The sequence below is a fragment of the Erythrolamprus reginae genome, chromosome 1 (assembly GCF_031021105.1).
Source record: "Erythrolamprus reginae isolate rEryReg1 chromosome 1, rEryReg1.hap1, whole genome shotgun sequence".
In the NCBI taxonomy this organism is placed as follows: Eukaryota; Metazoa; Chordata; class Lepidosauria; order Squamata; family Dipsadidae; genus Erythrolamprus; species Erythrolamprus reginae.
In genome coordinates this window covers 45,285,441-45,299,908 of record NC_091950.1, presented here as the reverse complement: position 1 = coordinate 45,299,908, position 14,468 = coordinate 45,285,441, and the positions used below count along the sequence as shown (strand labels likewise).

General features: G+C 43.3%; 1 protein-coding gene across 1 annotated transcript; it reads right to left on the bottom strand.

The window, feature by feature from the left end:
* Window positions 1-6,901: 6,901 nt before the first annotated feature.
* Window positions 6,902-8,738, bottom strand: GPR132 (G protein-coupled receptor 132). The gene has a single exon (XM_070733298.1). It carries the CDS (start codon window positions 8,736-8,738, stop codon window positions 7,794-7,796), a length of 945 nt encoding a protein of 314 aa, XP_070589399.1. The 3' UTR covers window positions 6,902-7,793.
* Window positions 8,739-14,468: the final 5,730 nt, after the last annotated feature.

Here is a 14,468-nt window from a genome sequence, read left to right as displayed (position 1 = left end):
AGGCTCAAAATTTATTTCCAGGAAAAAAAAAAAAGGGTTATAGTTTCATAGGGCGCTGTAGGGGGGAAACTATGTTAGTCTATGGTGGCTAAAAATCAGGAATCTGGTAGTATCTTTTCTGACCATCACGTAAGCCTTGTTAAACTTCTCAGGAGCACAGAACTTCAAGAGGTTTAGGAAGTTGAACAAGCCGTCTTTCTGTGAGATGTTGCACAAATGGTATCCATATATTTCCAGTGCTGCCCCATCTCCCTTTTTTTTCTCTCTCCTTTGCTTTCCTTGGTTTGAGCTGTTGCAATTATCTCCCCCTCTCTCCTTTGGACACAGCCTTTGCTAAAATGTTGGGTGTTCCTTAGGCTGGTTTTGTCTCTTTCTCCAGATTAGGAAGAAGCGGGATGGGGTGGAGGTCCAGGATGGGGAAGAAATCTAATTTTTGCTCCAGAGAAACAGGGAGGGGAAAAGAAAATGAAGCCAGCAGCAGCAAGTAACTCCGGGCCTGCCCTGCAGCTTTCCAGATTCTTCAGGAAAGAAGCGGAAGGGGGAAGGACCAAGGAAGGCAGCTTGGAAACTTGAAGAAAGTGGAATTAAAATAGGAACAAAAGAAACAACCCTTAAGTTGAGGGAGGAGAGATAAACCAGAACAAAGACCCAGCTTTTAGGGATGTGGGGTGTGTGTGGGGAAAGAATCATGAGTTTAGGCAACTAGGACTTATTTTCCCCGCACCAATTGTGGATGCTGAGGTTAATGAGGGCATTATTCTTCACTACCCTCAGTGAAAACAAACAGGTTAAAAGCAAATCATAACAAGTACAGTAATTTGGTCCAGATGCTAGGCAGAACAAAAATGAATTAATCCATACGGCAGAATCCAACATAATAGCTAGTGAAAGAGGTTGGTGTGCAGGCAAGGGTTCCCTATTGCCGGCGCTACTGGAATGCTCCCGGTGACTGGTGCGCACGTCGGTGTGCGGTTCGGCTTGTGTGCATGCGCCAGAAGCAAAATCTTGTGTGAGGATGCACATGTGAGTGAGATTTTGGCAATTTTTGCCGATATTTTGCCAGAAACAAAAAATTGGCAAAAATTGCCAAAGCCTCGCACACTTACGCATCCTCGCACAAGATTTCGCTTCTGGCACATGCACAGAAGCAAATCTTGAGTCAATGCATGCACACGCCAGTCAACTGGAGCTGCGCACACAGCTCAGTTTTCGCTACCGGGATGCTGTGTTGCTCCATATCGGCTGCAAGCTGCTACTGTTGGTGTGAAAGGACCATGCCATGAAATAATTTGGAAGCAAATAGACAGGGAAAAAAGTTAACACTTTATATAAAAACATTTATCCACTCTTAATGAAAAAGGTAGAAGATTAGGAAGGCAGACATAGGCTCCTGCAGCAAATGGACTCTATAGTGCCATGATGGCGAATCTATGGCACGGGTGCCACAGGTGGCACGCGGAGCCATATCTGCTGGCATGTGAGCTGTTGCCCTAGCTCAGCTCCAACGTGCATGTGTGTGCCGGCCAGCTGATTTTTGGCTCGCACAGAGGCTCTGGAGGGCATTTTTGGCTTCCAGAGAGCCTCTGGGAGGATGGGAGAGGGTGTTTTTATTCACCCCCAGCTCCAAGTAAGCCTTTGAGCCTGGGGAAGGCAAAACACGAGCCTACTGGGCCCACTAGAAGTTGGGAAACAGTCCGTTTCCAGACTCCAGAAGGCCTCGGGGGGGGGCGTTTTCACCTTCCCCAGGCATTGAATTATGGGAGTGGCCACTTGGGCAAGCGCGATAGTGTGCACCCCACTCTTTCGGCACCCGAGGAAAAAAACGTTCACCCTTACTGCTATAACGTTTTCCTTCAAACTGTGCACTGACAGACAAATATTCAATATTCAATATCTACATGAAACCGCTGGGTGAGATCATCCAACGACATGGGGTGAGCTACCAACAATATGCTGACGATACTCAGCTGTCTATTTCCACCCCATGTCAGTTCAGTGAAGCGGTGGAAGTGATGTGCTGGTGTCTAGAAGCCGTAAGGGTCTGGATGTGGGTTAGCAGGTTAAAACTCAACCCGGACAAGACTGAGGGTGCTATGGGTCCTTCCTCCTAAAGACGAGAAGAAGAAATCCCTCCCTCAGATAGGGTTTGCAACCTGGGCATCCTCCTAGATCTGCAGTTGAGACTAGAACAACATCTCTTGGCTGTGGCTGGGGGGGCTTTTGTGCCGGTGCGTCTTGTCTACCTGCTGCGCCCCTACCTGGACCAGGAGGCACTCCGCACAGTCACTCATGCCCTCATCACCTCTCATCTTGACCATGGCAATGCGCTCTATAAGGGGTTACCCTTGAAGAATGTTCAGAGACTTTGGCTGGTGCAAAATGCAGCGGCGCGTGAAATTACGGGTGTAGCTAAGTACGACCGTATTACTCCATCTCTACGTGAGCTGCATTGGTTGCCAATCGGTCTCTGAGCACAATTCAAGGTGTTGGTTATTACCTTTAAAGCCCTAAATGGTTCAGGGCCAGACTATTTACGGGACCGCCTCCTCCCTCCTCTCTCATTACAGCCAGTAAGGGCCCACAGAGTTGGCCTTCTCCAGGTTCTATCCACCAAACAATGTCGGTTGGTGGGACCTCGGGAAAGAGCCTTCTCTGTGGCTGCTCCGACCTTATGGAAACAACTGCCCTAGAGATTCGCATTATCTCCTCCCTACCGGTTTTCTGGAAAGCTGTTAAAATCTGGCTTTTCTGGCAGGCCTGATTGTTGCAAGTATGGTGGGTTTTTTTTTGATACAAGTGATTTTAGTGATGTTTTTATTGTTTTTACTGTATTGTATTGTTCACCGCTCCTTTTGTACTGAGCAGCATATAAATGCAATAAAAAAATAAAATAAAATAAAATAAAATGAAATGAAATGAAATGAAATGAAATAAAATAAAATAAAATAAAATAAAATAAAATAAAATAATAAAATAAAATAAAATAAAATAAAATAAAATAAACAAATAAATATGCTGGCCTTTTGTGACATGCTGCATTTGGACTGATGCAATATGCAAATTACTTCTGAATAATTTTCATTTTTCTACAAACATCAAAGATTTTCTTGTAATAACAGGGATGTGGTTTGCCACTACCTTCTGTGACCCTTCCACCCACCCATTTTTTAAGTCTAGTTTTACCATGTACTATTTCCTGCTCCTCTTACACATTTTGACTGTTTAACTTTTCATATGTCATAAAAACTTTTAATAAGATAAAAACTAACACAAGCTTGTATAAAGCAAGGAAGAAAAAAGAAATCAAAGCAAAAGCACAAAGTGAAAGAAAAGCAAAAAGTAAATAAAAATAGAAAAGAAAGAAAAACGATAAAGAAATGGCTTTAGATATACTGGTAAGTATTAATATTTCTCTCTAAACGTCTATAGAGATACTCAATTATCCAGGTCACGGTTATCCCAAAAGTGCTTTTTTGTTCAAGAGGCAACTGGAAGTTCTGGTTTTTCTTTGAAGATGTTTCACTTCACATCTAAAAAGGGTTTTTTTGTCTCCCTCTCTCTCTAAGGTTACACCCTATTGCTCTTCTTTATATAATCTATCTGGTCTAATCTTTAAAACAATTTTGTTTAACTTTAAGATCAAGCAAAGTCAGTTGAGTGCTGCCGCCTGCACCTACCTGCTACAAAGACTACAAGATAAAATTTCTCCCATGTTATTTGTGACTCATCCATGGTTTCCTCCCAGTTTGGAATGGTTTGCCCGAATTGGTAGTGCCCCGCTGGTGATGTCACGGAACCATCTTTTTTAAAAACATGTTTTGGATTTAATTTTTTTAAAAAATATTTTTTCTTTTGAGCATGTGCAGAAGTCGACTTTCCAGCACTGTGCATGCGGTCACCATCTTATTTTCAGCTTTTAAAAAAATATTTTTTAATTTTTTTTCTCCTTCTGAGCATGTGCAGAAGTTGAGTTTCCAGCATTGTGCATGCAATCACCATCTTATTTTCTGCTTCTTCTCCTGCTTCTGCTCCCCCCCCCGATTTTTCAGCACTGCGCATGCACAGGTGTGCAAAGAACTCATGCGCCCATGAGGCACAGCAACACAGTGCTGGGGGAAAGCGAACAGGCAGTGAGGTAAATTAGAACCCACCCCTGATCCACAGCCACCACTTCCTTAGCCAATTTGGTTTTATGGTTTCCAGCCTGGAAACCATGAGACCATGTTGTTATTTATATTGCCACCAAGAGTTGTGCCTATGGGTTATAAATAGAATTAACCAGAGAAACAGAAAGTTAAATAACCAGAAAGGAGCATGCTAATTTTCTTTGCACAAATGATAGGTACTGTTAGCAAAATAAGATAGCCTTGGGTGCCATCTGGTGACCACATCTAGACATTGCAGTTGAAATAAATATTGTAAAAAAAAAGATCTACATTATTTTCTTTTTCAGCACATGAGCCAATATTATAGTTCAGGATTAACACACAGGCAGCTGGCATAATATTTTGAGGAACTGTGGTTTCAGCAAACATTCAGTGAACAATCTATCAACAAAGTGATTAACAGTAAAGGAAATTTTCTGCGTGGGAAAAAAAATCAAAACATAATCATCATCATCATCATCATCATTATTATTATTATTTATTAGACTTGTATGCCGCCCTTCTCCGAAGACTCGGTGCGGTTACTTATTAGAGAGAGCAGTAGGTCACCATTGCCATTTATACCTTGGCTACTGGAAACTCATGAATTAATACCCAAGCAGAGTTTTATACAATTACTAGTTGGGTTCAAATGCTGTGACCCTTTCTGAGTAAAACTGGACCAGTGACCATAGCTGGTTGGAGAATTCTGAGAGTTGAACTCCATAAGTCTTAAAGTCGCCCAGTTTGAAGACGTCTGCCTCAGTGTATCGAAGGAGCTAGTAGAAGTGAACATAGACCCACTCTTATCCCGTGAAGTGCCCGCCACGTTTTGTACATACCTGTGCAAAACATGCACCCACACGGCGTGTCAAGGAGTGAGCTGGCAATGAAGAAAACCAGAACCAATCCTTGAATTGTTCCACTCTTCTCTGCCCTACTGAGACCTCATAATGGTTATTACATCCATTTTGGGGCACCCTAGCTGAAAATGGTCAGTGAAAAATTGGAGTAAGTTCAGGAAAAGATGATCATAATGGTGAAGGTTCTGGTAATTAAGACCTATTAAGAACGATTTGATAGCAATGGCATTTAAGCTTACATACTGCTCCATAGTGTTTTACAGCATATTGTTCCCAATAATCTGGCTCCCTCACTTTACCAATCTCAGAATAACAACTCATGCAGCTGCATTCTTGACCAACTCTAGTCTCTGAACACTCTTCAGGGGTAGCCCCAAGTAGAACACATTGCAATAATCTAACTGTGAGGTGAAGAGGGCAGGAGTGACTGTGAGAAGAGCCTCCTGATTCAACCAGGGTTGCAATTGGTGAACTAGGTGGATCTGTACAAAGTTTCCCCTAGCCACAGCTGTCAAATATTGGTCTAATCCTTGCCTTGAGTATTGTAAACCACCCAGAGTTGCTCTGTGGTAAAATGGGCGATCAATAAAATTAGTAATTAATAAATACATTGCCTTAGAAGGTAGGATCAGAGCCAGTGGGTTAAAACTGGAAGGCAGCGGTCCCCAAACTATGGCCCCCGGGCCGGATGCGGCCCACTGAGGTCTTTTAACCGGCCAGTGGCAGCACACGAGATTTTACCGGATATAGTAAGAGAGAGAAAGAGGGAGAAATAGAGAGGGAGAGAGAAATGAAGAGGAGATATAGAAAGGGAGAGAGAGAAAGGGAGAAATAGAGAGAGAGGGGGAGAGAGAGAAAGTGTGAGAGATACAAAGAGGGAGAGTTAGAAAGAGAGTGAGTGAGAGAAAGAGAGAAGAGAGAGAGAGAAAGAAAGAGAGGGACAGAGAGAAAAAGAGAAAGAGGGAGAGATAGAGAGGGAGAGAGAAAGGAAGAAGGAGAGATGGAAATAGAGAGAGAGAAAGAAAAAAATGAGAACATGATGGAGGGAAAGAACAAGGGAGAGGAAAATGAAACAAATGAGAGAAAAGGAAGAGGGAAGAAAGAAGTGGAGAGGAAGGAGGGAGGGAAGGAAGGAAAGAGAAATGGAGTTTGTTGATTTAAGTTTAAATTTGTTAATAAAGAAGTATAAATTACTTTATTACTTAATTATTAATTACTTATTACTTCTTCTTTATTTTAAATATTGTATTTGTTCCCATTTTGTTTTTTATTTTAAATAAGGTATGTGCAGTCTGCATAGGGATTTGTTCATAGGGGTTTTTTTATAGTCCGGCCCTCCAACAGTCTGAGGGACAGTGGACTGGCCCCCTGTGTAAAAAGTTTGGGGACCCCTGCTGTAAGCGAACATTTCAGCCAGGTTAAAATCAGGACAAACTTCCTGACTGTGCTGTCAGCAAGTTGAACAAACTGCTGCCTCAAGCGATGAGTTCTTCTTCATTAGGAGATCCTGAAATGGAGGCTGGATGATCAATAATGTTCTGGTAGAACCTGTATTGGGCAAGGAGTTGAACTAGATGATCTAAGGGCCCTTCCAACCTAGAGTTGAATTTCCTTGTATATTTCAGAAGCGGGGAAACTCATCTTTAGGTACAATTGTGTATTTTCTTTGGACATATACAATTTGGGCTATCAGCTGTCATATAACCCCATAAATTTGTGGACTGGAAAGAATTTAACGTTGTGTTTGTGTGAACAATAAGGAAATGCAACAGAGATTTGGGAAATTTATTCAAGAATAACTTATTTTATTCAAAGACATTCTGATCATTATGTGAGCAGTTAAAAACAACCCAACACCCTAGAATAGTGATGGCGAACGTTTTTTTCCTTGGGTGCCGAAAGAGTGTACACGTGCACCCATAATTCAATGCCTGGGGTGGGCAAAAACAACTTCCCCCACCCCCTGGAGGCCTCTAGAGGCCAGAAACAGACTGTTTCCCAGCTTCTGGTGGGCCCAGTAGGCTCATGTTTTGCCCTTCCCAGGCTCCAAAGGCTTCCCTGGGGCTGGAAGAGGGTTTAAAATGCCTGCCCTTAATCCCCCGGAGGTTCTCTGGAAGCCAAAATTACCCTTCCAGAGCCTCAGCTGGCCAGCACACATATGCACATTGGAGCTGAGCTAGGGTAATGTTTCGTGTGCCAGCAGATATGGCTCCGTGTGCCACCTGTGGCACCCATGCCATAGGTTTGCCATCACTGCCCTAGAACACAGGTGTCAAACTCACCATGTCACGTGGTTGTAATGTGACATTGCAACATTTTTTGTCTTCATGGAGCTGGGGTGGGCTTGACCTGTGCATGACACATCTGGCCTGGGGGCCACCATTTTGCCATCCCTGCCTTAGCTGGTATCCCAGAGGGGTACCATTGCTTATTCACTTTGCATTTGTCTATGGCTTGTGCTTTTCCCCCCCATTCCAGTCCTTTCCTCATTACCAAAGAATCGATAAATGACCCAAAACTGTATTAGCAGCTTCTCCATGATGCTATATGATCCTTCGTCAATGCACCATTATGCCTTCAGCATTGCATGGACATATCACCACAATATTGTGACTTCATTCTGAAGGCCCATTGACTAAATTCAAGATCAGCATTCTCTGAAACAAATGGTGGTAGTGCATTTGAAAACGTTATCTACTTTCCATTCAGGTCTTTTAAAGAAGCCACAAAAACTTTCAATGGTGACATTGTCTTCTTTGTTTCCCATCATCTGTATTTGCTGATGTCACTGGGATGAATCTGACGAATGAACTCCACACGCTCTACATGCGCGGGACATCTCACGCCTGACATTTTCACTAGCCAGCACATAGAGGAATGGATCTGCAATGCTCTTGGCTGTGGAAAAGCACAGGAAGATCACAGAAGTTGTGTATATGTTCTTCTCAAAGGTGCATACCTGATCTCGGTGGCGAAAGAAGAGAATGGCTCTGACCAGGAGCACAAAATGGTAAGGCGCAAAGCACAGTACAAATACAGCATTGATGGCAATGGCCACGTTTCTCACTTTAACCTTCTGGTCCGGTTTGAGGCTGAGGCTGGTCTTAATACTTTGAAAAATCCTGTAGTTTGTGAAAAGCAGGAGCCCCAAAGGGATGAGAAATCCCAGGAAGAACCGGCTGATGTTGTAAAGGGCCAAGTTGGTATCAAGAGGGGTTTCGAAGCACGTTTTTATGCCTTCTTTCTCAATGTTTCTGTTGAAAAACACAGGGCAATAGATTGCAGCAACGATGGCAAAGAAGGAGACTGTGACTATCGTAGCAGTCCTTTGGGACCTGAAGCATTTCCCTCTGCTTTCCAGGGCACGTACCACAGCCTTGTAGTGATCGATAGAAATGCAGCACAGCAGAAGAATGCTGATGTAGATGTTGCAGAAAAAGATATATCCAGTCACCAGGCACGACGGTCTCCCCATATTCCATTGATGGCCGTTTTTCACATAGATAACCCACAGGGGAAGGGTGCTCAGGTACATAATGTTGCACAGGGACAGGCCAAACAGGTAGATGGCTGTGATATTTTTCCTGTAAATTTGCACGAGTGTCACAAAAGCAGTTAGGCAGTTAGCCGGCAGGGCTATGGCAAAAATGAGGCTGTACACGACAATCAGGAGCTCGCGGCTTTCTTCGAAGGGCAGGTCCGTGGAATTGCACATGCTGCTGATACCCATGAGGTCATTCCACAAATGCTTCTTTCATTTGGAGCCCCCGTTAACCTGAAAGCAAAATAGGTTAGGTTAGTTAATCTACTTTTCAAGTTCATTCCTAAAAGCCACAATTTCTGTACAAGCACAGGTATTCCTGATGGCATGGATTAGCTTTTTAAATTTAGGCTGATTTATCAACTATGATATTAGCTATGTGAAAAACAGGTTAGCTTCATTCATTCAGGCAATCTTTTATATAGATCACTGCAATATATTATGGATGTCACAATGAAAACAAGTTGGAAGTTTCAATTTGATGCTATTTATAGAAACTTGGATACTAGCTGGAATTAACATATCTCCAGGACTGCCTTCTGCCGCACAAATCCCAGCGACCGGTTAGGTCCCACAGAGTGGGCCTTCTCCGGGTCCCGTCGACTAAACAATGTCGTTTGGTGGGACCCAGGGGAAGAGCCTTCTCTGTGGCGGCCCCGACCCTCTGGAACCAACTCCCCCCGGATATCAGAGTTGCCCCCACCCTCCTTGCCTTTCGTAAGCTCCTTAAAACCCATCTCTGTTGTCAGGCATGGGGGAATTGAGATATTTCCTTCCCCCTAGGTTTATAAAATTTATGCATGGTATGTCTGTATGTATGATTGGTTTCTTAAATGGGTTTTTTTTTTACATTACTTTTAATATTAGATTTGTTCATATTGTCTTTTTGCTGTTGTTAGCCGCCCCGAGTCTACGGAGAGGGGCGGCATACAAATCTAATAAATAAATAAATAAATAAATAAATAAATTATATTAAACTAATATTGCCTCATCTTCACAGGCCTATAATTCACTTCTGGATTCAGTTCCAGATGCTGGCAATAACCTTTGACCATAATATCAAAAGAAACTTTACTTTCTGTGTATGCTGGTTTATTGAGTCCTGAGACATATGGTTAATTGTGAGCAGGAGTTTTCAATAATAGTTCCCTGGATAAAGAACTCTAGAGAGAACCATCTAGGAGGGTTGCCCAGAAAGTAATGCACCACATTTTTTTCTTCAACAATTATTTTTTGAACACAATGAAACTTAAACACAAGAATGTTGTTTCTTTTACATGCCCTATATTTTATGTAATTTCCATCCTGTTCTATGGCCTTCCTCCAGCGGGACACAAGGGCGTGTATGCGCTGTCAGTACCACTCCTTGTTTTTGTCACGAAGCCATTTCTGCACTGTATTGGCCTCACCCTCTGTGCCCAGTGACTAACCGTACTTCTGTCGACTGCAGATTCTCCATAAACTGTACACTAACATTTGTGAATGTTCCCAACAGTTTCTTTCTCCGCAGTGAGAAATTCAATGACGACACACTGCTTGTAACATACATCCTTTACAGACGCCATTTCAAAACACTGCTGCAGCTATGCTGTCTGAAGAAACGCAAAATTTACACACACACTCCTGACAATTCAAATAATGTATATCTAAAGTTTCGCATTTGTATCATTATTGTAGGCTGAGAAAAAAAATGTGGTGCATTACTTTCTGGGTGACCCTCGTAGAACAGGGGTATCAAATTTGTGTTGTCAGGGCGTCATCACGTGACGTATCACGACTTTTCCCCTTTGCTAAACCAGGTGTGGGCGTGGCCAGCTTGTGACGCATCCAGTCTAGTGTATACTCTGAAGTGATGCAGGATAATAGTATCTGAGTATCCTCTGTTAGCATATACACTGTACTCCAAAATGATGCAGAGTAATAGTATATAATGTTTACTAAGAGTTGTTCTGCAACTGCTGACTAGAAACCAGGCGACTGAGCTCTAGTCCTGTTTTATGCATGAAAGCTACCTGGGTGACTTTGGTCCAGTCACCCTCTCTGAGCCAAACCCACTTCACAGGGTTGTTGTTATTATGAGGAAAAAGAGGAAGAGGAAGGAGTATTACGTAAGTTTACCACTTTGAGTTACTTATAAAGTAATAAAGGTGGGATAAAAATAAACAGATAAATCATTGCAAGTATCAGTGTTCTTTAGTGATCTTCTCCTCCAGAAGGAAACCTGATTCATGTAGAATTGTCATTGGATTGATTTCAGGGTGTGTGTATGTTGTATATGTGTCTAAAAACATCAGTTGGAGTTCCTGTAATATATCAACATCAACAACATTATCATTATTATCTTCTGTAGGAACTATGTTATTACCTTAGAACAGTGAGGTCGAACCTATGCCACGGGTGCCACAGTTGGCACGTGGAGCCATATCTGAGGGCACGTGAGGTGTTGCCCTATGTCAGCTCCAGTGTGCATGTGGGCACTGGTCAGCTGACTTTTGGCCTTCTTTTTGGCTGTTTTCACTCTCTCCAGGCTTCAGGGAAGCCTCTTGAACCCTGGGATGGAAAAAAACGGCCCAACAGGCCTACCCGAAGTCCATAGGCTCCAGTGAGGCCTATGCACATTGAGGGGGTAGTGCAGGGGTTTTGCACATGCGCAGGTAAAGGGCATCGCATCATGGGTGTGGACACACACATGCATTCTATTGTGCACCTGCACACCCTTTTGGCACCTGAGCCAAAAAAGGTTCGCTATTTATTTATTTATTTATTTATTTATTGATTGATTGATTGATTGATTGGATTTGTATGCCGCCCCTCTCTGGAGACTCCGGCTGGCTAACAGCAATAATAAGACAGCATATAATAATAATCCAATACTAAAAACAATTAAAAACCCATTACTAATAAAAACCAAACAGACATACAAAAATACCATGCATAAATTGTAGAAGCCTAGTGGGAAAGAATATCTCAATTCCCCCATGCCTGGCGGCAGAGGTGGGTTTTAAGTAGCTTATGAAAGGCAAGGAGGGTGGGGGCAATTCTAATCTCTGGAGGGAGTTGGTTCCAGAGGGCTGGGACCGCCACAGAGAAGGCTCTTCCCCTGGGTCCCGCCAAGCGGCATTGTTTAGTTGATGGGACCCGGACAAGACCCACTCTGTGGACCTAACCGGTCACTGGGATTCGTGCAGCAGAAGGCGGTCCCAGAGATAATCTGGTCCGGTGCCATGAAGGGCTTTATAGGTCATAACCCCAACACTTTGAATTGTGACCGGAAACTGATCGGCAACCAATGCAGACTGTGGAGCCATCCCTGCTCTAGAACATGGTTCTCCACCTGGGCCACTTTAAGATGGGTGGATTCAATTCCCAGAATTCTCCAGTCAAGTCTACTCATCTTAAAATGGCTGAGATGGAAAAGCACGGCCCTTGAGGAACATCAGTGCTTGCAACTCTTGCGGTGAATGTACCTTTTCTTCTAATTCAGTATTGTAAGTACACAACGAAATGGCTGGATTAAAGTATCTCCTCTACTCCTTGAGCCTTAACATTTGCTGCCCCAAACACCCAGCCCTTTTCTGCCTCAGTTAAGAGCCCAGAAATTTAAGGCGTTAACACTTTAAGGATGTGAAACAAATCAAAGAAAACAACTGGAAATTCCCTTGGATTTCTTCCTCCTCCCACAAGCCAGCATTGCTGCAGCTGAAGTAGAAGATGGGTCTTGCTTACTACTGACAGTTCCCTCTTAATTCATCCTATGCTCCTCTGTGTCTGCAGCCTGACAACTGGGCCCAAACATTGCTAGTGCAAAGCGTTTCCACTTCATCCACTTGTTAGATGGGCAACTTGATAAACTATTAACCCCGATGTTCCAAGCACCCATATTAGTCCAGCACTCCGTGAGCTGCATTAATTTCTGATCGGTCTCTGAATGCAATGGTTATCACTTACAAAGCCCTATATGGCTTTGGACCAGATAATTTACAGGATGGTCTTCTGCCTCACATGTCCCAGCAACCAATTAGAAAGCACAGAGTTGGCCTTCTCCAGGTCCTGTTGGCCAATCAATGCAGGCTGCTAGTACCGTGGGGAAGGGCCTTCTCTGTTGCGGCTCTGGTCCTCTGGAACCAACTTCCCCCAGAGATTCGTACCGGCCCCACCCTCCTGGCCTTCTGAAAGGCTTTGAAAACACATTTGTGCCGGCAGGCCTGGGGCCATTGAGCGAACATTCTGCTCCAACCAGTAGTATGAATGAGTAATGGCTATATGCTTGCTTCATATTGCATTTTAAATTTTGTATTTGCTTTTATTGTATGCACTTTGGAGTAGTTTTTAATTTTGTAGTTATTTTACAAAATGTGTCCATCAAGAAAGGGGCGGCCTATGAATTTGAAAAACAAACAAACAAACAAACAAACAAACAAACAAACAAACAAACAAACAAACACCTGCTGATCTTGTTTCAACCCAATAAACTAATTTAGAAGTTATTGGTATCTCTCTTCCTGTTGTAGAACCAGGTATCTCCCCCCTGCCCGCCCCCCCCATTACTCAAGTCAAAATGGCCTTAGAGCACATAGGTTGAAAGGGAAGTGTTCCTTCTCTGGTCTAAAATGGTCAACGGGCAGATTTCAACATGACTCCATCTGCAACTATACCAATGAACAAGGATAATCTGCATCTCTTTGGAATTGAGCTGGAGAACCTAAATAATCTACTCGTTACACATTCTCCCATGAAGCCTAGATCAAGACTTGGGGATCCTTTCTCAACAATATCTATGGAAATTCTCTGTCATCCAGGTCATAGTTATCCCAAAGGTGCTTTTTCAAAAGGCAACTGGACTTTCTAGTTTTTCTTTGAAGACGTTTCTGCAACTGGGAGAATTTGTTTCGGCTGATGCGAGTAGGAGTCGTTGGCTGGAAGTGGTTCACGAGCTTTTCCTGCAGAGCCGTCCAGGAGATGTTCTCGATGGATTCTTCGTCTGCGAGCGTAGTAGCTAGGTTGTAGATCGCTGGACCGCAGTAATAGAGGAATATAGCTCGTTTTCTGTTCTCTGATGCGTCGTCCAGGTTGCTTGCTTGCAGGAAGATGCGAAATTTGGACATATATGCTGTCCATGTATCCTCGTCGGGGTTGAAGAAGGGCAATGCGTGCGGCATTGCTGAAGCCATCTCTGGAATGCGAAGGCTCGAACCCCTCGTCGCCACTGTTAAATCAGAGGCTGGAGGCCGATGAAGAGGATAACAGCTCTTTATATAATAATCAGGAACATCTGAAGTGACCAGCTTGTAGGCAGGTAGCGACTTAAAGAAACAAGGGGCCAAAACCGCACCTTATATACATTGTTACTAGCGCAGGGATTGGTGACAATGTTTCAAGACTTTGTGCTGGAGCTTCCTATTGGTTGAGCCCGGAGGCTCCTTATTGGTCGTGCCCAGGCTTCCCATTGGTTGCGCTAGCAGGCTTCTTATTGGTCGCCCTGCTCCAATCAGCAATCACCTTTATTCTAGCAACTTGCAAACATAACAGTTTCGCTTCTCATTCAAGAAGATTCTTCTTCTTGGATGAGATGTGAAATGTCTTCAAAGAAAAACTAGAAAGTCCAGTTGCCTCTTGAGAAAGCACCTTTGGGATTCCTCAGCAGCCATTCTCTCAGAAACAACATTGCATGAGGTGTGTGGAAGGGCTGAAATTAGAAGTCAGGCTAAAGGTTTCCTGAATTGTAGCTGTTTGCAATCTGCCAAATATGCAAAAGTGCCTTTTGAGACCAATCTTAATGTAAACAGCGTAGAGAGGTACTTTCCCTGGAGGCAGAAAATTTGAAAACCTCTGTTTCAATGTTTCAAGTTTCAATGAAGATGATATACAGCTGAATATATTGTGCTCAAAAAAATAAAGGGAACACTGAAATAACACATC

Excerpts from the sequence above, each read along its gene's own strand:
- GPR132 (XM_070733298.1), bottom strand. The coding sequence starts at position 8,738 with ATGGGTATCAGCAGCATGTGCAATTCCACGGACCTGCCCTTCGAAGAA.